This window comes from Anser brachyrhynchus (assembly GCF_964034855.1).
Source record: "Anser brachyrhynchus genome assembly, chromosome: 10".
NCBI lineage: Eukaryota > Metazoa > Chordata > Aves > Anseriformes > Anatidae > Anser > Anser brachyrhynchus.
This window is the reverse complement of record NC_137705.1, coordinates 5141221-5168619: the sequence shown is the minus strand read 5'-3', so window position 1 is coordinate 5168619 and position 27399 is coordinate 5141221. Positions and strand designations below refer to the sequence as shown.

The 27399-nt window shown below is 42.5% G+C and overlaps 1 protein-coding gene across 2 annotated transcripts in view; it reads left to right on the top strand.

The window, feature by feature from the left end:
* Positions 1-17810, top strand: part of LOC308200498 (NAD-dependent glycerol dehydrogenase-like) — a 42211-nt gene extending 24401 nt beyond the window's left edge. For both annotated transcript variants that reach the window (XM_080606358.1, XM_080606359.1), the window contains 6 exons: positions 207-284; positions 1534-1750; positions 6318-6526; positions 7047-7119; positions 11193-11310; positions 17137-17810. In XM_080606358.1, coding sequence (XP_080462484.1) covers positions 207-284; positions 1534-1750; positions 6318-6526; positions 7047-7119; positions 11193-11310; positions 17137-17332 — 891 coding nt within the window. In that variant the 3' untranslated portion in view covers positions 17333-17810. The remainder of the gene's footprint in view (positions 1-206; positions 285-1533; positions 1751-6317; positions 6527-7046; positions 7120-11192; positions 11311-17136) is intronic.
* Positions 17811-27399: the final 9589 nt, after the last annotated feature.

Here is a 27399-nt window from a genome sequence, read left to right as displayed (position 1 = left end):
GGCATTTGTGGAAGCCAGGAATTTGGAAGAAGAATGTGAGCAAATATGGATGCCTGACGTATTTGGGTTGGAAGGAATTTCAGCTAAAGAATAGGGCAGGAGAAAAACTACCGTGGCCTGAGGAAGGAAGGTCTCTCCTTAACATCAGTGGAATTTGGGTGAAGTACAAAGCAGTTGAGAACTGTGTGTATGCATTATGTTTGCAGATAATTTTACCTGTGCAAAATGGACTGAGCATCATTCGAAGGAGCCCTGCACCTCCAGATGCAGTGATTGAAACAAAGGTGTGTATTTTCTCTCTGTGAATATCTCTGGGAAAAAAATTGGCTGTGCAGATGACAATGAAGTAGAAAACCATGTTCAGGTTTTGATGGCGAGGGCCCAAACTCATGCTCTGCTGTGCCTTTGGTGCCATGCAGCATGGAGTTACCAGCTTAGGGCATGACAGGGGTGAGCTGCACTAGTGCAGGGCTACACTAAAGCTGTGAAACACCTATTCCTAGCAAAGTCTGTTGGGGCAGCCACACTGATGCTGTGCTAACCGTTTGTGCTTCTTGCCTGGTGTCTGTGCCCGCTGCTCTCCAGTCCTTCCTATTGCAGGAGAGCGTGGGCAGATGCAGCTGGGGCCACCACAAGGCAACGTGGTGTTTTTGAAGTAGCTTTTTTGTCCAAAGGCAGCACTTGATGCCTTCCCATGCTCTATTTTCATGGCCTTAGATTTAGCCTCTCCTGTGGAAAAGATGGTGATTTTACCTTTTCTGTAGGAACTCCATTGTATGTAGTGGGCATCATCCAGCTATAACGAAATTCCCACCTGGAATTGTAACGGCCCAGTTCTGTAAAGCCAGACTCAAACGTTTTGATTATTTTGCAGTTTGAGTGCTCCCAAATCTACATCCACTGGTAATTCCTGGCATTTCAAATCCAATATTTTAAACATCTTGTATTTTCCATTTTAATTCCAGTCAGGGGGAAACGATGTATGGCAGCTGATCAGATGACAGCTTGGTTTAAGTTATTGGCTGATATCTTTATTTGCGCACCAGCCTTGTGAAGATATTTTGACTGCACTCCACTTGAGCCAAATCCTGCCTTTGGAAACTTGTCTTAGCCTCCTTCGTCCTAGAGGCAGCTGAATCTGAGGGCAGGATTTGGCTCTGGGGGTGAAATAGCTGGAAGACTTAACCGGTTATCTTCTGAGAGGTCGTACCTCACCCATCTCCCATGGGAAGCCAGGTCAGGAAGAACTGTGCTCTACTCTCGTGTACATGGAGTGGTTGGTGCATCTCCCCAGACCCTAGCCCTCCTGCTCCATTGCCTAGCACCTTAGTGCTCCTGTTCAGACTCATATCAGTGGGGATAAGGACGTGTTTTGGCTTGAATTAGTTATGTTTTTGCATTAAATAATGGGTCAAGAAGACATGGATCCCTGTGCATGCTCCCACCTCATCCTCGCAGGCAGAGCTGCGTCACAGCTGTTCTGCTACTGAGCTTTGCACCTTGCTGTGAAATGTGTGTCTGTCTTTGTTTTAGAAAGAAGTGTTGAGGGATGACATCTTCTGGGGTTATAACAAGCGCCGCATCCTTGACCGGCTGCGTCTGGATGACAAGGTGGCCTACGTCACCGGCGGAGGGCAGGGAATTGGGAGAGCCTTTGCTCACGCGCTGGGCGAAGCTGGTGCCAAAGTAGCTGTTGTGGACCTGGTCCTTGAGAAGGCAGAAGCAGTGGCACATGAGCTCAGCCTCAAAGGTAAGCACGAGCCTAACCACCGTGGAAGAACTGGATAAAGTTACTGTCAGCATAAGCCTCTTAGTGTGCCCTCAAATTGAGGCAGTCCCTTTTGAAAACCTCCGTCCACAGTTCTTTCAAACATGCATATGGGGTCAGATATAGGAACAAAATACTAGTAGACATAATAACTAAAATACCAAATAAGAGGTAAAATCCTCTGCAAGCCACTTCTATTTTAGCAGTAAAAACACAAAAAGTAATATAAAATTGAATTTCCCCCTAAAGTCATGCTAAACTGCAATTGTAAAGAGGAGAAAGAAAACCGGAAGTATAATTTTAATGAGAAAAGAAAGGAAGTGTTACTCATTTTATAATTCCTTTTGTGATATTACAACCAACCCTTCTTCAAAGTTCAGTACTTCATTGCCTCTAAGGATGGAGCTGTACCGAGGAAATGTTCATAGTCCCATATGGATGCAGACACCAGAATTTCTGTCCATTCTGGTTTCAGGAAGGGATTGATCACCTCCGGATGATCTGCCCACTGAAACCTGCAGTCTCCACTCTGCTTTAGCCAATGTAAAACTTCTCTCATAAACGGAAACACTCATAAACGGAAACATATTTGTGCAAAGTGTGTTTGCACCATCGGAATCATATTCTGCAGCAGAACCAGCCCCTGCAAGTGTATTTCATCTGTATTTCCATCGTTCTGCCTCTAACAGCTTCCTGGGGAAGGGGCAAGGAATGGTTCATTCCTGGTTTTGTACCATCCTGAGCCTCTCAGAGAACCTTTTAAACAAAAAGTCCCAGGCTGTACACTGCCAGCTCTGGTAAGCATAAGAAACGTTACACTGAGTATCCGTGCAGTGGTTAAAGCTCTGATTGCTGATCTGATCCCTAATAATGACCCAGAATAGAGAGTCTCCAGCTCCTATTACAAATTCTTGAGTCATCCGGTACCTCCTTCCCTGAAGCTTTTCATTTTCTTATGCACTGAAGCCATATGGTCTTGGCACACAATAGCTGTGCCTTACAACTTAACTTGCCTTTTGGATATTTTTTTACAGTTAGATCCTGCATATCAAGTAGAGCTATTCAAAAAGAAATGGGATACTTGATAGAGCCATGAGAATTTGGAAGCCAGTGGTCTGTTTGAAAATGAACTTAACTTTTCTCCAGGGTGTTTTCAGTAGGAGTTCGATCATCCATCCTTCAATGGCTGTCCTATCTCTCTGCTCCTTCGCTGGTGGGTTGCAAGCCCAGAGAAGGCAGCAGTGGTGGTAGGGTTACAAAATGCATTCAGAGGGGTCATGAGGCATTGCAAATATTATTGCAGTCTAAAGTAAAGAAAATCTCACTTCTCAGTCTTTACACATCTTTATCCTTCGAGGTCAAATATTTTGTTGATTTGACCAGTGCAGCTGCTCAGGGCACATCTATTCCATCTCATGACATTTTTTGAGGTTTCAAATTTATTGTCATTCCTTGTTGGAAGAAAACCCAAACTTTGTAATGCTTTTGTGAAAGGGAATTATATCCAAATGCCCATTTTTGGAAAGGATCTGAAAAGGTCAGATTTTCAATCTCTTTCTCTCCAGAGGTAACTAGAGAGTCTAGCCTGGACCTCAAAGCTTTCCCTTGAAAACTTCTGTTGAAATCAATATGTTTCCATGAAACATTTTGGCTTCAAAGAAATAACATACTCTGTTGGAAATAAATTTTGACAAAAAGGTTCAGCTAGCTTTACTCTCAGAAAATTCACGAGTAAATTAAAGCAATCATTGTAGTATTAATACATATTTTTCCTTCTATAATAAGCACAAAGGAGCTGTGATTTTTTCCCCCCTCTCTGATTGTGGATCTCTTACTCCAAGGTGGAAACACAGTTCCCCAAGTCATTCCCATACAGATACTTCTTCAAAACATTTTACTTAGTTTTCTTAAACCCACTTTGCTTCTTATACCAAGGAGCCCTTTGCTGTCTTCTGGGAAGGTGCCATCACTTCATGATGGGTTTTAAACATCAGAAACCCTGTGATCTCAGTTTTAGCTTTGTTAGACAGCTCGGGATTATCTCCCTTGGCTACAGGGGTCTTTGTTTTTACATCCTGAGTGAATACCTTTTTCAACAGTTGCTAATGGATCTTGACAGAAGAACCAAAAATGATGAAACGTAACCAAAAAATCCTAAGGGTTACCTTCCACTACATACCCATCTGTCTTCAGGGGGAATGACTGCCTCTACCTTAAGGGAAGAATTAGTCTGATGGGATTTTTAAAATGTGCATTTTCACTGTAAACTATGCAAATGCCTTGCCCACAATGTCACTTCTGATCTTCTTGTATATATGCAATGTTTTACTTCCATTTATACTGAGAGACCACAGACGGAGCCCCACGGCAATGGGGCTGCATGCACATCACCTCCAGAGGGGCAGCTCAGAGAGATTCGGCACATTGGTGCCTCTCCAGCACTGACCCATGGGGTGCCTCTTCCTGCCCCTTTCATTCCAGCACTACCTCCAGCAGCATCACAAAACCAAACTGAAGCCTGAAGAGGTACACGGGTACTGTCATGCATGTAGCAGCAGGGTCCTGCCTTGCGTTTCTTACTTCTGGTTAGTTCTACAAATTTAAAACTATTTTCCCATAGTTTATATAATTAATTAATTTATTTTAACAGATGGCCTGGGGGGGACAGTGGAGAGAAAGGGACTTATTTTCCCTCTCTCAGAGTGCAGAGATACCAGCTGAATTGATTAAGGTCAAGTGTGGGACTCTGTTTTGAAGTGAGCGTGCCTTCATTGCTTCTTCTCTAGACACTCACACGTGGCACCTTTTGTCCTGTTTTTATGAACTATCATATACGATGACGCCATAAATCGGGTGAGAGTTGGAGGGCAGGTGAAGAGCCTCATTCTGTTACCATTAGTTACACGCTTGCACCCATTTTGTCTGTAAATTGAATAAGAAAGATTGCAGCAGCTCTGAGTGTGTTGCATGTCTCAATAACAATTAGAAGGAGCAATGGGGGCTGTCTGGCTATTCTTATTCTTTCCGCATATTTAGCATAAATCCTGTGATAAAACAAGAGGGCTTGTTTTGCAGCAGAACATGCATTCATTTTCATAGGGGGCTGCCTTGTGGGTCTGCCCTTTTCTCCTCCATGGAAAGCAAGGGGAGATCATCTCTGGGCTTCTATTGTTTTGCCTTGCTTTTCCAAAAGTCTTCATCTCAAGACTTTGTTTGGGAGCCTTCTGTTCTCCTAGGAAAGGTTTAAGGGTGTTTTTTGGGGAGGTGCATCCACTTCCACCCTAGCTGTGCAGGTGGATGGTGCAGCAGCATCCATAGTCCTTTGGAAACAGGTTTCTGAGTGTGCTCACCAGGTCAGTACCAGGTGAAGTGTCACCTGGGAGTTTAGATACAGCTCAGAGGCTGGGCTATGGGTATGGTATCGATCAAATGGTCACAATCAGCACTGCATATGGTGAGCCAGCCCTTCCCCTCTGCAATAAAAAATCCTTCCTTTTCTCTCCCTTTCTAGGGAGACCTGCTTGTAACACACAACCTTTCTCCAGTCCAGTGGAGAACATAACAGCAGCAGCTGTAACTTCCTGCCCGTGCTCTGTTTGCTTGCAGACTGCTCACCCAAAGTCCAGCCCTAGCGGCTGCTCCCCCCCTGTAAAGTTCACCACAGGGCTTACAGGTGTAGCCTTGTTTGACTTTCAGGTTGGGAATAATCCCATTGGCTTCAGGTGCCTTGGTACACTGCTTTTTGCTTATTAATAAGGGCATTTAAAGCTGATTTTGATATTAAATTAAATGAAGCTAATTACAAGTCAGCACCGGAACAATAGTCAACATCTGTATTCTTCTAGGAAAAAAAAAGCACAACTTTTGCATAGTTCTGATCCAGTAAATCTTTTCACTTTTGAATGTTTGTGTTACTCTGGCAGTGTGATTTGCAGCAAATAAGGCCAGGCACCGTGACCACCATACCCATGCACCTGCAGGTATTCCCAGTCAGCTCCTGCCTAAAACTGGCTTGGTTTTGTACTTCATCTAGAGAGCACTTTGGGGAAAAATTAGTTTGCATTAGTACCTGATATCTGGCATAAAAAAAATCTGCATTTGAGCAAATGAAGGAATACTTTGCTTTTCTTGTTTTGGAGCTGTTGCCAGCCATCAGTGAGCGATGCTCTTAACAGTCCCCAGCACCCGCGAACCGCTGGAATTGCTCTGGGAAGCTGCAGTTGAGTGTTTGGACAGAAGATGGTGCAGTGTTCAAAGCTTCGTCCTGCTGGAGTGTCAAACTCCGCTTTCACACCTCGGTTTTATGTGAGCTACCAACAAGCAAACCTCGCACCAGTTAGCAACTTAAAAAATATATATATATATATTGCAATAACACACAATTTTCTCCAGTTTGTGGAGCAGTGAATTAAGGTGGCACATATGTATGATATGTATATATCTATATTACACACGCATATCTACATGAATTAATAAATAATCAAAAATATATTCCTTTTTTTTGTTGTTGAATTCCCATACTGACTTCATCACCCTTATTTTAATTCAGGGATTAAAAGCATTGCCCTTGCAGCAGATGTAAGCAAACCCAAGGATGTGCAAAGGATTGTTGATACGATTGTGGCTCGATGGGGCACAGTTGACATTGCGTGCAACAATGCTGGAATCAACATGAACTCTGCAAGTGAAGATACTTCACTAGAAGAATGGGACAAAACTTTTAATGTTAATTTACGAGGATTATTTTTGTGCTGCCAGGTGAGTATGAAATGCTGTTCAGGTTTGTTTTGCAAGTGGGCAATGATTCTCATAATATTTACTTTAACAAGTAACACTTTTTTTAAAAAATATTTTTTTATTTTTAATAATTATCACAGTAAAATTGATCCTAGTTTCCACGGGGTTACTGAAAGATTGGGTTTATGTCAATTAAAGACTTTGGTCAATATTTTCAAAAGCAGCTGGTAATTTACTAGCTGTCCAAGCTCAGGCATTTTTGGAGGGTGATTATTTGACATTTCCTGAAAAGCAGAAGGCTTTGGGGGGCCGTTCCCAACATCAGTGATTTTTAAAAAATATTGCAAAAGCAAGGAGGGTCTGAAATGGCAATGGGATTTTTCCTGCATCAGCCATTTTTATACCAATTTTTTATATCAAGTGCTTAAAAAAAGTGTTAGCACATAAACTCTTCTGAAAAGTGAAGACTAATTTATTATCATGTCATTATTAGCACAATCACAAAAAGGGTCACTGGTCTTTCCTTTAATTTCTGTCACAGGCTGCAGGCCGCATTATGCTGAATCAAGGATATGGGAAGATAATTAACACAGCATCTATGGCAAGTTTAATAGGTGAGTGATGAGAGCTAACAGTTGTGCTTCAGAATCCATATTTTAATTACTACCGATGCTATTTGAATCAATTAAACCTGTATTGGGAAGGAGTAAATCACTGACATTTTGTATTAGAGGAAATGTACTACAAAATTTTTATTGATATCATTTTTCAACATTTATCTGTCCTCTATGTTTTAGAGCACTTACTACTTTTTATAGAAGAGGCGGAGTCACCTCTGAGCCTGATGCACTGATGGCATGGGAGAGGTGCTGATGACCTCCCCAGTAATTTTGGGAAAATGCTTTTGAATGTGGGAATCAGTGCCCCAGCGTTGTTTACAAGCCACCCAAAAACTTTTGTGCTGCTCTTCACCCCGGTACCTGCGGTTATATTTCATTATTGTTGCCAACAGGTGTCTCCACCGACGCTGCTGAATCAGCAGTGTCGTCAAAAGCGCCAATAAACCATTGTAACATATGGAATGAAATCCCTACTGCTGAGCTAATCTGGAAGGCAGTTACATGCTGGTGAACTGAGGCCCATGTAACAAAAATTGATCAATTACACAAATTAAGCATAGCCCTTTAGGAATTTATTTTATTGGTCTGGACATCTGTTGCAGTATTGTCCAAATCCAAAAATCAAATGGTGCCTTGGGCTGCCAAGTTAGGCAAGAAAATCTAGTAGCTATAAAAGTACAACTGAAAACCCCTGTATTAATATCATGTCCATCTGCTGAATGTTACATAAATATGCAGTCTTTTTATTTTCCTTGGGAATAACATTTATTTTTACTGTGCCCAGTTTGACATTCTGTGACATTCTGTTCGGTTTATTGCATAGTAACTTTAAATGTTTCTTCAAAAATGCATTTATAATGTTGTTGTTAATTTTTTTTTCAAGTGTCTTTAGCAGCTGTTTTACTTATGCTTAAGCACAGGCACCATCCCTTCGCCCCAGCTTTGTAGAATAACAAAACCTCCCAAACAAAAGTAGTTTTGAAAAGATTGCAGAGTTAAACTTCATACCCCTATGAAGCACAACCCCGAGTGTAGCCTGGAAGGGACTTTGCAAATTCCATTTCCTTATCCCTGAAAGTTAGTGCCTGTGGACATGGGTAGGCCAGAAGTTAAGAGATGAAGGGATGTGTTTACCTTCTGAACCTGTTTGAATCTTGGCATGGAAAAAATCTAGTAGTTATAAAACTACAACTGAAAACCACGATGTTCATATCATGTCCATCTGCTGAATGTTAAATAAATATGTTGGTTGGTTGGTTATTTAAGTATGTTGGCCAACTGGCATAGTATGAAATGTTTCTAGAAATAGTTAGGGGATATTTTTTTTTTTTGTAGGTTGAGTCCTTCCTGAGAGATAGAGAAAAATAAGGAGAGTCTTAGCAGGGTAGGGAGGTTTTTGTTTGTGATTTTTTCCAGATACACTGCTTAGAATCAGTTTTAATTAATTGAAGATAGGCTGCATACATTTTGCGTATGTGCATTTTGATTCTGGTATTTGACTGGAATTATTCCAGACGTATGCTTCAGCAGCAGTGACGAGGCTGCTGCGGCTCTGCCATTTGTACAGGTGCAACCACGCTCTCTAATTTTTACAGCGAATATCTTCAGTAAGTGGTCTGTTCTCTCTGTGTGCACCTCTCATTAACATTACACTGCTGCTTCAAGGTCAGGCTAGAAGCCTTGTGCACCGAACAAGGTCGCAAAAACATTGTGTCAGGTGTTTAAAATGTAATGCAGCTGATGTTTGCAGCATTTTTATCTGCTTTCCTCCCATCGCCTCCATGTGAAACACAAGTGAGTGTCCTCCCTTCATACAGGCCGTACAAACTTTTTTGTTTTTATTTTCTTTTGGTGTCACTGCTGGAGGAATGGCTTTCTCATAAGCTGTCTTGCGTGGGTCTGGAGGGTTGAAGATTTGCTGGTCTTTAAGAGAGCACCCAAAAGGGCAGCTTGGGGAAGGGAGGAGGAGGAGGTGCAGGTGCTCAACGAGGCGGTGGTACTTGGGCTCTTATAACCTGAGCCAAGAATCTCCAGAGGGGGATATTTCATCTTCCTGGTTACCTTCCTTAGCCATTTGTACAAAGACAAAAGAATTGACATGAAGATACTCTTAAAACCCCTGACTTGGGCAGCCACCCCGAGTCAGAAAGCGGATTCTGATATCTCCCAGCAATGTGCTGCTCTCACCCACATGGGCAGGAGGTGCAAAGAAGGTGCCAAAACTCCTATCCTGTTAGCAAACACCAAATGATTTATCACAGACAGACGTGTTTGGAAAGTTTAGCAAAGAACTGCTATTGGGAGGTTGTGAGGTTAACTACCAAAGTTGTACCTAACTTGGAGCTGATGCACAGCAATTAATCAAGAAATTAGGTTCCACTCCTGTTTGAGAGCCCCCACGGAGCGCTGTGTCTGTGGGGCAGCAGGCACACACAGAGTGCAACACGGTTCTGCTGGTAGAAATGGGAATTGTTTGGTACGGAACAAAAAATCGGTACCGGGTAAATGCTGGCAGAGGGGGCCAGTGTGTGAAATGCTCTTTGCAGCCTAATTCTAAAAAGGCCTAATTCGAAGCAAACTTTCAGCACACACAGAAAATAATAATATATATTTATTGTTGCCCCAGTCTGGTATGTTCTTCAAATCTATTCACAGATGTCTATGTTCAAGGCCAGGGTGCTTATTCATGTGCTCAGTAACGTACAGCAGGGCTCTTCACCCTTTCAGAGCTGGGATACTTCAGTTTGGTACAGTCTTCTTTACACCCTTCAAATTGACACACTTGAAAACAATAGTTTCAGACAGCAAGAGCAATTGTGGATGTATGGGGATAACACGGACGGTGGTCGTCTGGAAGTGATACACCAGTTTGACTTCACAGGCTGGGACCAACCCAATGCCAACTGCTATACCTTACGGGGACAGTGTCACCCAGGGTGCAGTGCCACCCACCCCCCCATGCTACAATTGCTTGTTTTGTGGTTTCAGGTGTTCAGCACTGTTTTTTCCCCACTGTCCCTCCAAGAAGTGCTTTATTGATGTCCGGTTCCAGCACGGTGCTAATTATGGATCAGTTTTTTGCACCAAATTTGCTTAAAAAGATCATGCCTGCACCCAGGTCAGAGAAAAGTCCAGAGAGAGACATTGTGTGGGTGTAAATCCCAACAGCCGGGCTGATTCGGGTTGACTCTGGTGGGTTTAAGGCACTTTACACCCACCAGGGATTTGCCCTTAAGTAGCTTTCCTGGGAGCACTGCAAGCGTGAGAGCTCGCAGAGGGGCAGAGCCACCCGAGCACGCAGCGCTAGCAAGCCTGCACATTGTAATTAGCAAGCCGATCATTTTCCCTCTGTGACTGACATGTGACATCTCTGAAACATTTTCAAAAGCTTCAGATATTGAAAGTGGTGGGTGTTTGGAATTTTTGGGACGCACCTGGGCTCACATCCACACAAACACTGATTAGATAATGTGATGTGTTTGCTTCAGACTATGGATAATTTAAAAATTAAGGAGAATAATTTGTTCCAGGAAGCTATATATAATATAGTATGTTATATAAAATCTATTATGCCTACCTATTATATTATATTGCATTATTTTATATTAGTATTACAATGTATGGTTATTTTACATAAAATGTACCTATGTGTATAATATACATATATTATATATGCTACGTTATAATATAACAATGCAATGTTATGTATTGTTATCTATGATTATTTATTTTTCTTGGAAATAGTCAAATACTTGCGTATGTATGTTTAACATCTTGCTTTTAGCTTTGCCCAGATAGGGAACATTTAAAGTGTTTTTTTTTTTTCTTTTTCTTTTTTTTTTCTCCATTTCTTCCAGTACCCCAGCTGCTGAGGTAAAAATGCGAGGTGGCTAAATAGAAATTTAGAGGTTTTTTGGTGTGGCTAAATTGTTGTTGCTCCCTGGCTAGTATCAGGGAAAACAGCAAATAGTTCATCTCAGTGCAGGGAAGTAGTGTAGTGCTTAAACTTCCCCGCACGTATTAAATTGTGGAGAATAAATATTTTCCTATTTCTGACTCCCTTCCAGTTCCGCACCCACAGAAGCAGTTGGCGTACAACGCCTCGAAAGCTGGGGTCGTAAAATTAACACAGACGTTAGGAACTGAATGGATTGACAGAGGAGTAAAAGTCAACTGCATTTCCCCGTAAGTAAAATGTAGTCTCATTTTGAAAGTACAAAGAGAATGAAATGTTCTAAAAAGCTCAAATGAGCAGTATCTTGGAAAATAAAGTTTCTAATTAGCAGGTGGATTGCATCCCTTTTTATGTTGTCTTTTCCTTAACAAAGGTTTAAATACTTAGAACCAAGCCTGCTCTGTTGCTGTGTATACTCAGGGATTTAAGAAGAGGTTTTAGCATTTGATAATAGGTTTTCCAATAATGTGAAGGGTAGTTTTTAGCGTTTCTCTTCCAGATGAAATATTTCCTTAGTCTGTCCAAGCCTTCTGCGGTTAAAGAAAAGGCTTTTGACACTTAATAGACAATACTTCTTTCCCCTTTTTACTTGAGACAAATATATAGGCACTTTAAAAGCCACATTGTAGTGCTGTAATTGAGATAGCGTTCAGCTCTGACAGTCACAGGAGGCCAGGTGTAATTTTGTAAATATATATATATATATATATATATTTATTACAAATTATATTTTCCTCACTTTTGGAGGCTTAAAGCTGCATGTTTTATTTTATGGTATTTATTCCCAGAGCAAAGTTTTCTTGCCACTTTTTCTCTCCCTGTTTCTCACACACATGCCCAACACAGTCATTTTATTAAACAATTAACAGTGCATGATAGCGCTAAGCAGAAACCCAAGTGGATGGCGCTAATTGGAAGCGGTCAAATTCTGTAGACCATTGAAGTCAATCAGAGTAAGTAAGAAGGGCAGGATTTTAACCCAGGAGTTAAATTGTAATAATGAAGATATAATGTACGTCAAATTAGGAAAAACAAATTACATATTTTAATCCACAAAGTGGAATAAAAAAATCACAGAGCTCAATGGCAAGTGCCTGTGTTTTTACTGTCGGTTTGCTCTCCACTTCCTTGTGCTAGCTGTCTTCCTTATGATTATTTATTACTAATTATAGCAGTGATTCTAGCCTTCACTGTATGTGATCCATGGATTCTTTAAACAGCGTCTTACTTTATAATAGGATTTTCCCCATGCCAATGCTAACAGCTCTGCAATAGTGTTCTCACAACTGGGTCTGGTGAATTTACACTGGCTTTTAGGAGCCAGGGGAGATGAACGGAATTAAGGAAGCCCAGCAGGACCTGGCAGAAACCGTGCCTGCAAATACACAGGTAATCTTTACCAACAGAGATGGGATAGTATTTCATATTCACTGTGATCATGAGTGAGAAGGCTCTTAGAGGAGGAATTACCCATTTTTAAGGGGTTTACATAAATTTAAAAAGTATCCGCCAAATGATCAAAATTCATTGCTTTGTGTAAGTTGGAAACCTACACCTGTATTTGAAGAAGTCATGTTTTTGGAGGCAGTTGTCAGTGCATGGGGGAAAAACAGTCTCACTTTTCTTTCTCTACTTTTTTAAGCCAAAATGAGGTTGCATTTTGACCACCTGTACCCGTCTTAAACTCCCACTCTGAGGTCAAAATCCTGTCATAGGAAGTGGGATTTTTCTTTGCATTGCAATAGCCAGGAACAGCGCACAAAGGACAAGGGTTTCTGCTGTGGTTAAGGTCCCCTACTCAGCACACAGCAGCTCTCTCCAATGCAGCTGGGACCTGGACTGAAATGCTCTCAAACCCCAGCAGTGTTTTCTTCCCATCACTTCAAAGCTTTGGTTGTGCCCCTCCTGTCCAGCTGCTCAGGTAGCTCTAGGTCATGATTTAGCATGGTTTGTATCACTCAGATCCTCCTCACCAAACACAAAATCTGCAGGTGCTTCTGCCTATATGAGGAAAGAGCCTGTGTTTCAGCGCAGGTTTGCACCCATCCGCAGACCCACAGACACAACCAGACTTGTCGTTGTGCCTCTGACTCTGGCACAGCGGCATCTTCAGGTCACTTGAGCGTTGTACTCGACACCCAGCAACAGCCTCAATGCATCAGTGCATGTGTCAAGGCCACTGGAGTACTTCGCTGGGTTGAAAAATGTCCCAAATGCACAAGTCTTTCTGAGCACAGATGTCCAGTTTAGTGTGTAGCTTTTTGAGGGCTACGAGGAGCACAAGTGGTAGACAGAAAGCATAACAGTACCCCGGATAATCTCTGGAGAAGTAAAATAAGTAGGCGTGCCCTTAAGTCCCTTGCTCTTCTTACATTCAGTTTCTTTAATGCTTTAAGGCATTCCCAGTATACCTCTGTCTGAAACTCCAAACACTCCAGGCTGGCCTTAAACATTATTTCACCATGCAAACCTTTTGGCCTTTTTTCCTTCTTCCTATCTGGTCACTTTTTATCAACTGAATTTCTTAATGAGTGCATAAAACTTATGCAGACCAATGCATAAAAGTTATCAATGCATAAAATGTTACGGCAGAGTCCTTAGCATAATTTATAGCATTTATAAAATTGAAGATCCAGCCTTCTCTTGCTGGCCAGGCAAGTCTCTAGTCCATGAGGAGAAAGAGGCTGAGGCTCCTCAGATGCTTTGGTTGACATTGCCCATTGCTCCAGGCAGAGCAAGCATCATGGTGCTCAGCCTTTCTGCCACCATCTACTGCAATTGCCTTGTAGCCTGTTGCAGAGCTGGTGCCACGCAAAATAAAAGTGCTGGATGCTTATCAAAAGGGACGTGGAGACTGGGCCACAGAGTGGACATAAGGGTGAAAAGGGAGCTTTACAGCACCGACAGGCGATGTGTCCAGCTGCCCACAGTGTGTGCTTTAGTCCCCTTCCTGGTCCCTGCAGACATTTTGTGTGAGTTGGGTGTGATGGAGCAGGGGACTTTTGAAGACCTCTGGTTTTTGACATGGAGCATTGGAACACCTCATTTTGCAGCCACCGTGCTGAATCAGTGGCCATTGTCTGAGCTGAATGCTTTTAGTCGGGGGTCAGAAAGCAGGTAGGGCAGGATCACCCCGGGTTTGGGGTCCTCCCCATCATGGGAAGGAAAGGCAGGAGAACTAGCACCCCAGCATCACCTCAAGGCGTCCCAATTAAGCAGCATTACCATCCCCATTAGGCAGCAGTCCTTGCTGGTAAGTATCTTTGGACTTAAATCTAATTCCTTGGGAGATGTCCCAATTAAGTGGATCTCTTGATTAAACACTTCCTGATTAAGTGGAGTGTACTTAACTCATTCAAATTAATAACTCATCTGAAAGAAATCAAGTTACACACAGATGGAATCTTTTTTTGCTCTCATTTGGGGATTGAACGCACGTAACAATTCCAGTTAAGTATCTGGTAAGTGATATTTTTCCTAATGCATCTCTCGAAGTGGAAATGTTTTAGGCAATTGTTTCTTTTTCTTTTTCTTTCTTTTTTTTTTTTTTTTAACGTCTCAAATTGTCCTGTGTATCAATAATGAAATATTGATGCTCATGTCTAATGTTAAGGAACCAGCAGTTTGATATTACATTGACATGCAACAGAAAGTACTGATAGGCTCAGCACTGCATACGAGATGAGGTAGGGAATTAATGCATTGGCAGTTGTCTTTGCTGGAACTGGTTAGAAGCCAACTAAAATCTGCCTAAAAGGGTTCGACAACATTAAATTGCCCAACTTGGCACCAAAGCTTTCCCAGAAGATGTGTAGTATCAATGACATGCCTAATATTTATAGTGCCATCAGTATGTGTGTTTGCAACTTTAAGTTTTGTGCTATATTTTTTCTCATTTATGTAGCAAAAATTTGTAATGAAGTTTTGTTACACATCAAAATTTTTGCTGCTTGAAGTCAACATAAGGAAAGGTCAAACAAGAGGTGCAATCCTGTGATTTTCAGGTTGCAACAATGAGACCAAGGATGGTTTTCCCAAACATTGAAAAATACCCTCTTTTTAGTGAAATCTGTTGTGCTGGAGGAATGTGCATCATATTTCCCAATCTGCATCCCCCTTTAAAAATATTAATAATTTTTTAAAAAACATATAAAAATAATAAAAAAACATAAGGATTTTGTTCTGATCTCTGATAGTGTAAAGCCAGAATGATTATGCTGATGATTTTGTAAGCACAGACAGAGGCACGTAAGGGAAAGGAGTGCAACATATTCCACATCTGCTGCTGAAAGCATGTTTCTGTCTGAAGAAAAGCAGTACTCGAGGAGTTTGGGTGAGCGAGGGGGGAGACCTGGAAGTGTGCTTAGGGGAAATAAGTGAACTATCTGCAGCCCTATACTGGAATGTGTTTGATTTTATTACGCTGCCAGAGCTTAACCAAGCTGTGTTGCTCAGTGTTTCTGAACTGCTCTGGTGTTTATTGACAATTATAATAAAAAATAAAAATAAAAAATAAAGCTCATACTTAAATCCTGCCTGATTAGTGAAAACAGAAACGTTTGGGGGAAAGTCTGAATTAGTTCCACTTTGTAAAAGAGTAAATAGAAGATTTCAGACTTCGTTTAAAACAAAAGGTAAATCTCATACCCAGAATCCAGTGTGTCTCAAAAAATTATTTCCTTGGAAGTATAAATTGGGATGCCAATGAAGTTTCAGAACAAAACGGGTATTTTTATACTTTGTTCATTTCATATTTATCACTAGCTTGTTTGCTAATTTTCATTTGCAAGAGGCAATTCTTCCAGCTAACTGGCTGCCTCAATGGGCCACTGATTTCTTTGAAGTGACAGTCTGTAAATATGCATAAAAAAGAGATGCAATTAGCGTGTGTGTGGTTCAGTGCAGCCTGATTTCATTGGCAAGTTTACCCACAGTGTTGATAAGCTACATTATCTAGAAAATTGGCCGCTGAAAAACAGCACCTCTGATTGCCAGCAAAGGTTCCAGATAACAGGGTGCTGAAGAGAAATATAATTGAGGTTGAATATGTTAACCAAGGTGTCACATGCTCCTTAGAAGCGCTAATTTATCAGCATGTTGGAATTTTTATTAACATTTGGAATGCATTTCTACCACACTAATGAAGTGGAATTGGCAGTTCAGGTTTTAGTTATTGTCATTTCTGAGAAGTTAAATGTAATTTCTCGTTAGACACAGTTATGTAAATATATTTGTTCAGGGGCTGAAAAAATTATACATTTCACAAAATACAAATATGTTGTTAAGGAGGAGTGTGACAAATCAGTCGCAGTTAAAGTCATAAAAGCCAGCCAAATGTTCGCCCTGCATTGTGCTTTCCAGAGCATCACTCATTTTTAGGGCACCTGGAGAAAATGAACTTAGCAGAGTTTTAATAAATGGTGTAGTCACTTATTAATGTAAGGCAGGCAAGACAGGTAAATGCGTTGTGCTTTGTCGGGGTATTTGTTTAAGGGGAATTGCTCTGTGCTGTGTCTCTCCTTTTTTGTGTGGAAAGAGTTTGGGACTGGAAAAGGTGATGGCTTTTGTTTTTTGACGTATGGAAAGTCGGGCTGTTTTCAGTTTCTGGGCTGTATACAAACATGCCAAGCAACATTATGCTGCGAAAAGAGAAATCAGAAAAGGGACGGCAGTTCCCAAGAGTAGCAACAGACCTGACTCGAGGCACTTCTGTTTCCAATGCCATGCTTGTTTTCTGTAAGAAAATGTAAATTGGAGATTATGATGAGTAACCTGAAAGTTAGAGGGTAACATTATTAGGCAGGAGGACAGTGTGTGTGTTCTCATTTTAAAATAAATCCTCTAGGCTTGCCCAGCAGTTGTGAAAGACAGTAGGTAAGAAGTGTTACCGAAATTTGCGTGATGACCTTCAGTCGATGCACAGGAGGTGCAGCTTGCGGCTCTTCTTCACGCCACTCCATAGCTTTCCTTCTGTTTTAACACCTCGAACACATGAGTGCTGCCTTTCCTCTCGGTCAGACCCATCCATAAACCTGTGCCGTGTGTGCTTTTTGTAGGGGCATCGTGGACACGGCGCTCATCCGTTCCGAGGCCCTGCAGCCGCTGGTGCGGCGCTGGCTGGCGGACATCCCTGCGGGAAGGCTGGCTCGGGGGACGGACCTGCAGGCCGCCGTCGTCTTTTTGGCCTCTGAAGCCTCCGACTACATGACGGGCCACAACCTGGTCATCGAAGGGGGCCAGAGCCTGTGGTGAGGGGTCCTCCAGCCTCCCTTCTCGGGAACACTGTTTGCTTTGCAGAGTAAGTAACAGAGATTGGGATAGTCCCAGCTTGGGCCTCTGCAGATAAGTAGCCAGCTAATATGAAATGCTTGTTTTATTCTTTGGGGTGTTTCTTTGGAGACTCATATAATGGGGAAAACAAACAAAAAACCACACATACACAAAAAAACCAACAACTTAATTTTCACCATTTTCATGTTTTCCACTATGCTATCATATTTCTGTTATATTAGCATTTAATCATATAAAGGCATATTTACTGCAGTGAGATTTAGCTATTATTTAGTTTAACAGTGGGTATTTTTAAAGCAATCAATATTAGCTGATCTGCGCGGTTTATTGTTCTTAGGCTATTTTTTGTATTCAAGTTGTTCCAGTGACATCTGTGAATGGTGAAAAACAGTTGGATGTAGTGTTAAAAAAATAAATTAGTTCGTTGCATTTGAACCTGAATGTTGCCATTTTATATTTACTGGTGTTCTTAGTTTTTGACAGTGTTTTTATACAAACACCCACAAAAATGCCCCTAAAAGAAAGGCAGTGCATTTAATGGAGAATCATGGTTGGCAACTATAACGGCTCTAATCCAAAGACCATTGAGGTAAGTGGGGGGCTGCTCATATGCTTTAAACGCATGTATAAGTGTTGATACAACTGGCTCTACGTTTTCCTTGATAGGCAGATGTAAACAAAGGTCTTCCAAATTATTTTTCCCCCTGTAAAATTCTGAACAAAATTCCTGGGTGTAAATCAGGGCCAGCTCCAGCGGTACTGAAACAGTCATGCTGGCTGAAGAGCTCATCTCGGCAAGACCACTGGGTTCATGGCTTATAGGCAATAAAATGTGGCACAATAACAACACTGGTGATAACGCTCTGAATTTATACAGACTTCCATCCTGAGGGCCTTTAAGCATAACCTTAGGAGAATTTACGGGAAGGAATTCACTTGCAAATCCTCATGTCATTTGTTTTGCATTTGGCAGCTCTTTGTTACCATAACATAAATAATTGTGGATGAATGTCATTACTTTGATTAAGTGCTACAAGTCCATACATTGGCTAGCCATTATTGTGGTGAATTGCTATAATGGCTTCAGACTTGACATTCACCGCCACATTGTAAGGTATGCATCTCGCTGACGTACTATCATCGTTATCGTGGATAAAGTGCAAGAAGATACTTGTCTTCATTAAATTTTCTATTAGACCATTGATAATTAATACATATCTCATGTTTCATCTCGAGTCGTTTTTCTGGGGAGTGTTGCTGTTAAGCGACTCACGGCTAGAGCTTTTTGGCTTGAAATCCCTGCCTTGTGTGAATGATCTAATTTATTGACAATGCTCTGCAAACTCACAAGCTTAAGGAGAGCTCAATTTTGGATAAATCTTCAAGAAAAACAATTAAGGATTTAAATGTTTTATTATTTTTCTGGGCTCACACAACCTTTCCTCTCTTAGCTCCCACACTTGCATCATTTTGTGTCATGCTCTGGAGGGCTTGGTGCGGTTCTCACATCCCTCTGGCTGGCTTTTCACCCAGAGGTTAATGTGCAAACATTGGTGAACTCATCAGGAGCTCTTCCAAGGGATCCTAGAGGGGCTTGTATACTATCGCTTGGACTGCTGGTGAGCAGTTTGTTGCAGCTCCTACCTAAAGTGTAAAATAACAAACTTTAGCTAATTTGAAACACGAACTACAGTTGGCACTGTAACTAACCAATGTTCTGGCTTTCTCGGTAGAAAGACAAAGGGCTGTGCAGGCTGCTGGGGTTGAATTCCCTTTCCCTGTCTGGGATGGTTGCAGGTTAGCACTGAAAGGCACTGGCAGGGTGTTGCGGGAAGCTGGAGTCTGTTGCCCTGGTGCCGGGTGTTTTTGGGAAGATTTGCAGTCGGCAAGGGTCATGCTGTGACTTTTGCAAGCTCCACATTAACTTTAAAAACAAGACCCAGACAGACAAAAAAACCTAACCCAGACTTAAAAAAAATTATATCAAAGTGATCTCTTAACTAAGCAGCCCTCACTGTTTGGACTAGAACTTGTCTCACGTCAATCTGTTTACCCCCAGGCTCTGCCTTTGAAGGGCGAGCGAGGTGAGTTTATCTCCATGCAGGCTGATGTGGGGCTTGGACCCTGCCTCGGGATGCTGCCCCACATCCACGCCAGCCCTGGCTCTGCCCCTCGTTGCCCCAGTGGGGCTGGGGGGAGAGGCCAGGTCTCGGCCGTTGCTTGCTGTGCTCATCGGCTGCCGCCCTGCAGTATAGGATGGGCTCAGGACGAAACAGCCCACAGTGCCAAGTCCCCAGGGCGATGGGCAAACACCAGACAGCTTTAGGTTTGCACGGCATCCTCTGGTCGGCCAAAGAAATGAATCCTGGAGGGAGAGCAAGGGTCAGGAGGGACGTACCTCTCCTCTCACATGTGCTGGGCTGGCCTGGCCTGCGTGCTGCTGAGGATGGGCACCCACCTCTTTTCTGCACCCATGCCATACAGGGTCTCCAACAACGGCATTGTGGCTCCTTGTGGTCTCACGTAATTTCTGGGGGGGAAAAGCTGGTTTCCATTCAAAGGCAGTGGTGATGGTGCCGTGGTGCTTCTGTCTGGCAGGACCAAGCTTCCCACCTGAGCTGTGATCCATCTGTGCCGTGCTGCGCACTGGGTGCAGGAATGCAGCAACTGCAGAGGGGGAGACTTGCTGCTCCGGCCATGGGGTGTCTTCTGCCATCGCAGCCCCATGGCGAGTGGGAGCCACAATTTCCCCTTATAAAGAAAACCAGGTGCTCAAGAGCGATGGCAAGAAAAGCCCCTTTTCCCTCTTTGCACTGAAACCCTGGGGGAAGGAGGGGAAAACCACCAAACCCCTTGTGAAAGAAGGCATCTCCCGGGGGATGCTGGCAGGTAAGGATGCCAAATGGCACCGCCAGCACTGAGCGAGGGCAGGAGCGGGCACTCAGCCTCGGCGGTGGCGGAGCCGCGTTGGGCAGCGCCGTTCCCGGCGGCACCTCTAGGAGGAAACCTCAACCTGCGTTGTGTCGGCAGGAGCCGGGCTTCCCGCAGCTGCTGCTCAACTTTCCTGCTGGAGCGAAGTTCGCACTTTTGATATTTCGAAGTTTTTTTTTTTTTTTTTTTAAACATTTATGTAGAACACCACATAATTGCAGAAAAGATAATAGTCACATACCCTAGGGCTTGGTGTACACTTATGTTAAAAGAACAGCTTTTATTGGCAACTAAAGTAATAACCTTTCCATGTCAAATTGCTTTAAATTAAACTTAAAAAAAAAATGCTGGCTGATACCCACACTTAGTAATTGTCAAACATTAGCATAATGTGGAATACTAAAGCTGCCTAAATCTTGGGTTTAAAAATAATTATTTACTTAGGTAAATTCTCTATTCTAAAGCATAATATTAGATTTTTTTAAACAGTCTCCTCAATGTATAGTTAAGATGCAGACTTAAGCTTGACATGGAAGTGGGACTGAATGTTACTGTGGCCTCTGCGAGGAAAAAGGGGGGATTTTATATGTTTAACTCATCCATCCATCACTGGTTGCCCTGAAAGAAATGTGTTACGGTGACACCTCCGAAGGCATATAGGTGCTGCAGGTGACTTTTGGTGACCCAGGACCAACGACCCGGCACACCTGCTGATCAGAGCCCCCACATCCCTGAAGTACTCACACATACGTTTCACGTGCTGGAGGACATCTGGGAGACGGGTGTCTCAAGCATGTGTGCACGCAAAGCCAAGGGCAGCAGGTCAGTAACGTGTTTCATACAGGTGCATTTTACTTATCTGTTTCAGCACATAACTGGAGCGAATGCAGGAGGACCACTCAAATTTCCGGTGCGGAGAGGGAGAGGAACCTGCGAGATGTTAGATGCAGCTCTCGGGGCTCTCTGTTGCATGTGGAGGAATCTGGACTTTCCAGATGCCGTGGGGATTCACGTCCTAGTGGTTTGGGTGGCCCAAAGTCTGAAGTGCCCAGCTGAGGACGTCCATCCATCTGCCAGGGCTTCCTTGTGCTGGCACCTGGCCCCCTCCCCAGCACACTGCCCATTTGGCACTGGGAGTCCACCAGTTCTTCCTAGGAACCATGCCAACATTTTGCTGGAAGTCCAGCAAAGCCCCTTCTGGAACACTGTCTTAAAGAAATCAGCAATTCCCTTAGAGGAAAATGTTTTGTGGCAAATTCCTGCTCACCTTCAGCTAGCAAGGTAGAAAGGTATTGCATTTCCCACTCTCAAAGCAAGCAAGAAATTCTGGGAGGCTCCTGCTGCCTTTGCTGCCAGCAAAAGAGGAGCAGAAGGGAGAGGTAGCACCTGGGAACAATAGGTTTGTGACCTTCAAGAAAGAGAGTTAGACTGTGGTAGGGAGGGGAAACACAAGGAGCTGAGGAAAAAAAAAATAAGAAGAAAAGCTAGATACCTCTCCCAGCCTTGCCTAATACCATATGTGTTTTGTACTGTGCTTATAAATCTGACTATGTATTAATTTCCACTCTGTTTTAACTCTTTGAAGCAGGGAAAGAGAATGCATGCCCATCCTCGGAGAAGCAGCCTTACAGCATTTGCTTTTTCACCAGAACAGGTTGAAATTCTTCAAAACTCTCAGATCACAGTGAGTGTTTGCTGCTGGACTTTTGCCTGCCTCGCCTCCTTTCTCCCTTCGGTGCCTCTTCCCTGGCACTCCAGAGCCCTCCCTTCCCCACCTGCCTGACCCCTTCCTCTTGCTCTCCTGCCAGTGCTGCTCTTGTCACCCCATCACAGACGGGCAGAAGAAGAGTGGAGAGGGACCAAGCAGAGCATATTGCAGTAAATGTGGGCTGCCCAGAAATATCTCGCATTACCAGGGCCTAGATTTAGCCTTTGTTTAATTGCCCCCCGATGACAGGGACATGAGGACAACTTGAGGGTGCCTGTCACGTGCTGTATCACAGCCCATGAAGCCTGTGGTGCCAGGACTTCAGCGACAAAAAAATGTGGGAAGGGTGAGTTCCTTGGTGAGTACAAGTAACTCCCACCTCAATGCCTTTCTCATTTGAATATCTCAATATGTTCGTGGATCCAGGGGTGGCCTGACAATGCATCCAGGCATAAGGGGAGGCTATAGATCCCATTCCCACTTTTGCTACTGTCCTTTCCCAAACCTGGGCTCCGTGAGGACTAATTCAGCCCATGCTGGCTGGGTGGTGGGGATAATATGCCCTCCCCTGGAGGAGGTCCTTCAGGACACAGCCCCACGCTGGCAGCTGCAAGCTCTTTCTGCCATGCTCTGTTTGCTTCCCCTTCGCCATCGCTGCATGTTGCGTACAGACACAGTTGGTATCTTTAGGAAGCCTCATTAATTCACAAGATACATATTTTTTGTTTGACAGTTAGTAACAGCTTCTTAAATGTGTAAACTAGCATTTTCAGATTTGTATTAAAATACCGACAAATAGATGTGTTTCAATAGGCTGCTTCCTATGTCCAGACAGACTACTGACACTACCTTACATGTACATTTGTTGCATAAATGATATGTTAACGCATGAGAGAAGCCATTCATTTAAAACTGTTCAGAATGATTAAGAGCTTTAATTACAGCCCTGATTAAAACAAGGCTTTTGGTAAATAGCAAAATGGCAAATACTACGCTATTTCATTACAAACCTCTCTCGATGACAGCGTGGTTTGTCTCTGTTGCTTTTCGTATTGTCATATCAGTCATCCAGTTCTGAAGTTCAAAACCCACCTAAGAAATGGTAGCAGGCTTTTCTTCAATACTTACCTGCTGAATTAGGTGTTGAACACGTCGAGTTACTTCTAATATGTTGCACAATGCACACGCTGTTACAGATGAATCAGTTGTGGGACTGAGCCCACTACCATATATTACTTTTTCCAGATCTCAGGTAGATGTACTCACCATCTTGCATGAAACCATATTAATGCTCTTCGGCAGGATTTCTCAGGGCAGAGCGATAATCTGGGAGATCAGTTTTCTCCCCTTCTACAGGGACTATTGCCTCTGGTGGCAGAAATGTTGGTTATATTTAGAGCCTCCAAGCAGCACCATGCAGAACGCAAACTCCAGAGAACTTCAGCATCTTTCTGCCCAAGCATTTCACATGCTCCTTAATCTTCTACATAAACTTTATCTTTACTTCTGACTTTAAACAGACCTTTCACTGTAGAAATGTTGGGAAGTTTCTCCTGAGTGATAGAATGGCTTGAGTAGGTCACAAATGCTGGGAAGTCATCCTCTCTTCTCTCCTCTGGTACTTTCTCGAGTTAGTCTAGTGGTCCTGAATGAAGAAGCAAATCTTCTCTCTCCTGAAGCTCCTCATAAATGTGCTTGCAGTTAATATGAGTCCTTTTATATTCTCTCCCTTCAAATTCTTTGGATTAAAACAAATACCGTCTGGTTCTTTTAGCTCTTTTGATTATATATTCAGAACTATTGTGTATCCTGGAAAATGAGTTCTTTTCAGTTTTCACTTTTCTTGACAACAAGCTGAAAATTTTCCCCAAATGAAAATTTTCTGCAAAAGTCTTGGTTTGTTCCAAGACCCATTTTTCAAATAAGTAACGTTTTGATGAAAAAATGCCAACCTGTTCTACTTAACAACTGTTCGTAGAACTGACGAGAGAAAAACAAGGAATTGGAGAAAAAAATTACAGAGTATTTTATGTAGAGTTAATCTTTGAATATTCCTGTTGTTTCAGTAACAGACAAGATGTTGGTACGAGTAGATGAATATTTAAACATTAGAGTTGACACTGACTTATCTTCTCGATAGCATATTGATCGCATTCTTTCTATAGAGATTATTATGGACTTCCCATAGAGTCTGTAAGCATCTTAATGAAGTCACAGGCTGGATGTTTCTGTGAGTTTTTCTTTAGAGGTTAGTTACACAGACAATATATGCACGGAACAAGACCCCCACAAATACATCTCCAATGTAAATCTGGTCCACATTTCTGTCTTTTTATTGCCACTACCACGTATGATAAGGCAGAAAGGCTGGCGTTGTGATACAGCCTTAGCTGTATCTGTTACTCATTGCATTTAAAATGACCGTTAGCTTTTCTCTTTACCAAAGCATCTGGAAGCAGATTTAGGTTGTCCCTCATATTGCAAGGGGAGGTTTTCAGACATTAAAATTATGCTTGGAAGTGGGAAACTCCACAGCCCTTCCCATGGACACCTGCAAATCTCTGTCCGTGCCCTGAGCAGCTCGGAAGGGTGCGGTGTCTGCGACGTGTCCTAGCGCAGCCGGGGGACCACGGCCGAGGAGCCGGGCACTGCTGCTGACACCAGGTGAGAGGATGACTTCCAGGTGGCTGTCACTGCTCCGAAATGTAATGGTGTTAGAAGTATGCCGCTTGGATTAATACAGGATCTGTGTTATGTTAGTGGCACCAAATGAATTTTGCAGTAGATGGAGATGTATGGAAAGAGAGGTTTTAAAATGAAAAACATATTTAGCACAGTAGAATATATGTTAGTGTCTTTCCATAAAACTTAGAAAAAAAAATGAACTGTACTAGGAGGGAAAAACACAAGTACATAATAAATTATGACTCAGAGCAAAACTCTCTTCAACTTTAAAGGGAAGGCAGGATTTAATTTTCACTGTAGGTATTAAGAAATGCCTCTCACTGACGTGAGGATGGGAGGTGAAGAATGCTGATCTGTGGGACAGTGAACACTTGCTAATTCTGTTCAGATTTAAACTGGACAGTATGTTTGGAGTTATTCTTATAAACAGCTGCTTTTTGCAAATCTTGCAAACTCATACGTGTGCTCCAAGCTCCTAAAAATTTCCAAAGAACAAATTGTTGGCCTCTCTGTTCTCAGCCTACAATTCTCTCTGCACATCTGGAGGAAGAGTGTCATACAGACAAGATGCCTCCTTCTGCAGGTTGTTCAGGACAACAACAACTTTATGTAGTTGTATTTTTGCAGGGAAGGTGCACCCTGCTAAGTTGGAGGTGTCAGTTCACAGAGGGGTGGGCATCCCTTCTCCCCATCAGTGTTCTGGGGAACAAGTGGGTGTTTTTTGCATTTTTTTGGGAAGCTAGGTAGTGTGGACTTCTGTGGCATGCAAAAATCTCTCTTTGCTGATATCTCACTCTGAACACCACCACAAAGTGATATTGGAAATGACCTGTTCCCCTGGGCATGTGTATGCTTCTCTGAGAGTGAGCTTCAGGCAATAGCAGAGACTTTGTGTCATGGTCTTGCTCTAAATATAGTTAGCCAAATTGTCTTGCTCGGCCAGGTTCCATACGGACCTTTTTTAGGTTTCAATCCATGTAAGTTTACCCCTAATTTGGGCTCCAGCCGTGAATGAACCCTAAATTTGGAGTCAAACTGGAGATGTATGAAAAATTTTTTGACAATGCAAGGACCTGAAATTTGGATGATGCCAGAATAAATGCATATATTGATCCAGGGTTGTTTTAAATTAAACTGTGTTCGCTTAAAATATTCATGAACTGGAAAGGGTCAGTTAAAAGCTTCAAACTGTGAGATTTATAGCAGGCTTATCAAAGCAGATGCGTTTTGCATCATTTCTAACTTATGACTGGTGAGAAGTTTAGATTTTTTTTTATAAATACATATACATTTTCTCTAGCAAATGTGTGTGTATATTTATATATATATAATTTTTTTTTTCAAATGCATCCCCATATGCACCCTCATTCTCAGAACATTTTGCTTTTACTCTCCCTGCGTTTCAGTAACTTGCCTCAGCTGTGCACCGTGTTGCCTTCCAAATGCAATGCATCATAAATTCATGATGGTTTGCCAAGCAAAAGAGGGCACTGAGCTTCTTTATGAAGAGGGTATTTTTGCAAACTGGACCTCATCTATATCCCAGTGGAATTTTCTGATTCTTCCATATAACTCCTTGTACAAAACTTTTAGGGAGTTATAGATCAGACATCAAAAACAGTAATTAAAGTCCAACTTACTCTTCTTCAATATCTGTCTATCCTTTTCATTAGGGAGCAGAAGCATACCTTTCCTTTCCTCTAACAGTCAGATCCAAGCAGTCAGTTTAATAATCAGCCATCAGTGCTTCTGCTTCTCATATTTCCAAACCTTCTTGGTTGGATGCTATTGCTTATACTGCTGTGTGTGTGTACCATTAAGGTGTCCATCATGTAAGTCCTATATATGTAGCTGGGTACTCACAAATAATTGCATATATACAAGTGCAAAAGCAGTCACCAGCTGAACAGCTCAGTTTTCTCCTTGGAGCAAAGATGCTGGCAGTGGTGATGGGCATTGAAACCGTGTTGACACCTGATTACTGCAAGTAGTTGCAAGGGACTGGGAAATTCTGAAACGTCTACAGTAAACCTCTTTTCTTTTAGAAACATAAGTTTTTATTCAATCATATTTTGAAAGCTCAAAGACGTGAAATAAACCTCTAGGGGCTTTTATGTAGTACTGAAAATCAAGTCCAGTTTGATTTTGGTTTTTATACCAGCTCTGGTTTACCACAGTATCCACTTGACACATGTCCTGCTCCCATGTAGTCTGCTCTGATCAGACTACTGACCACCACCTGCAACTAAGTAGAGCAATAAATGCAAGAAAGAAGAGCAATTGTCCTGGCAAAAGTATCTCTTTCTCTCTCTCTTTCTTTTCTTTTTCTTTTTTTTTTTGAGTGCTGGTAGGGCTTCTCTGCGATGAAAGTAACCACACTTCAGATGCTTTGTCTGGTTTTGAGTCTGTGGAGTTTCCTGAGATGTCTGGATAGAGGAGAAACCTACCCGTGGCCAAGTGGTGAAACTTGTTCCTGATTCCACTGCAGTGCCTTACAGAGGCAATCCACCCTGGGAAAGCAATGCAGGCTTGTTAGACCTGACCTCTCTCATAGAAAGGGTTTGGCTGTAAGGAATCACTTACAAATCTCTAAAACCTGCTTTTAACTTTAGGAACGGGGCTAGGAACCCTCTGTGCAATGCATCATTACAATCTTATCTGCATTGGTCTCAGAAGGAGGCATGTGATGCTTTCTGAAGAGCCC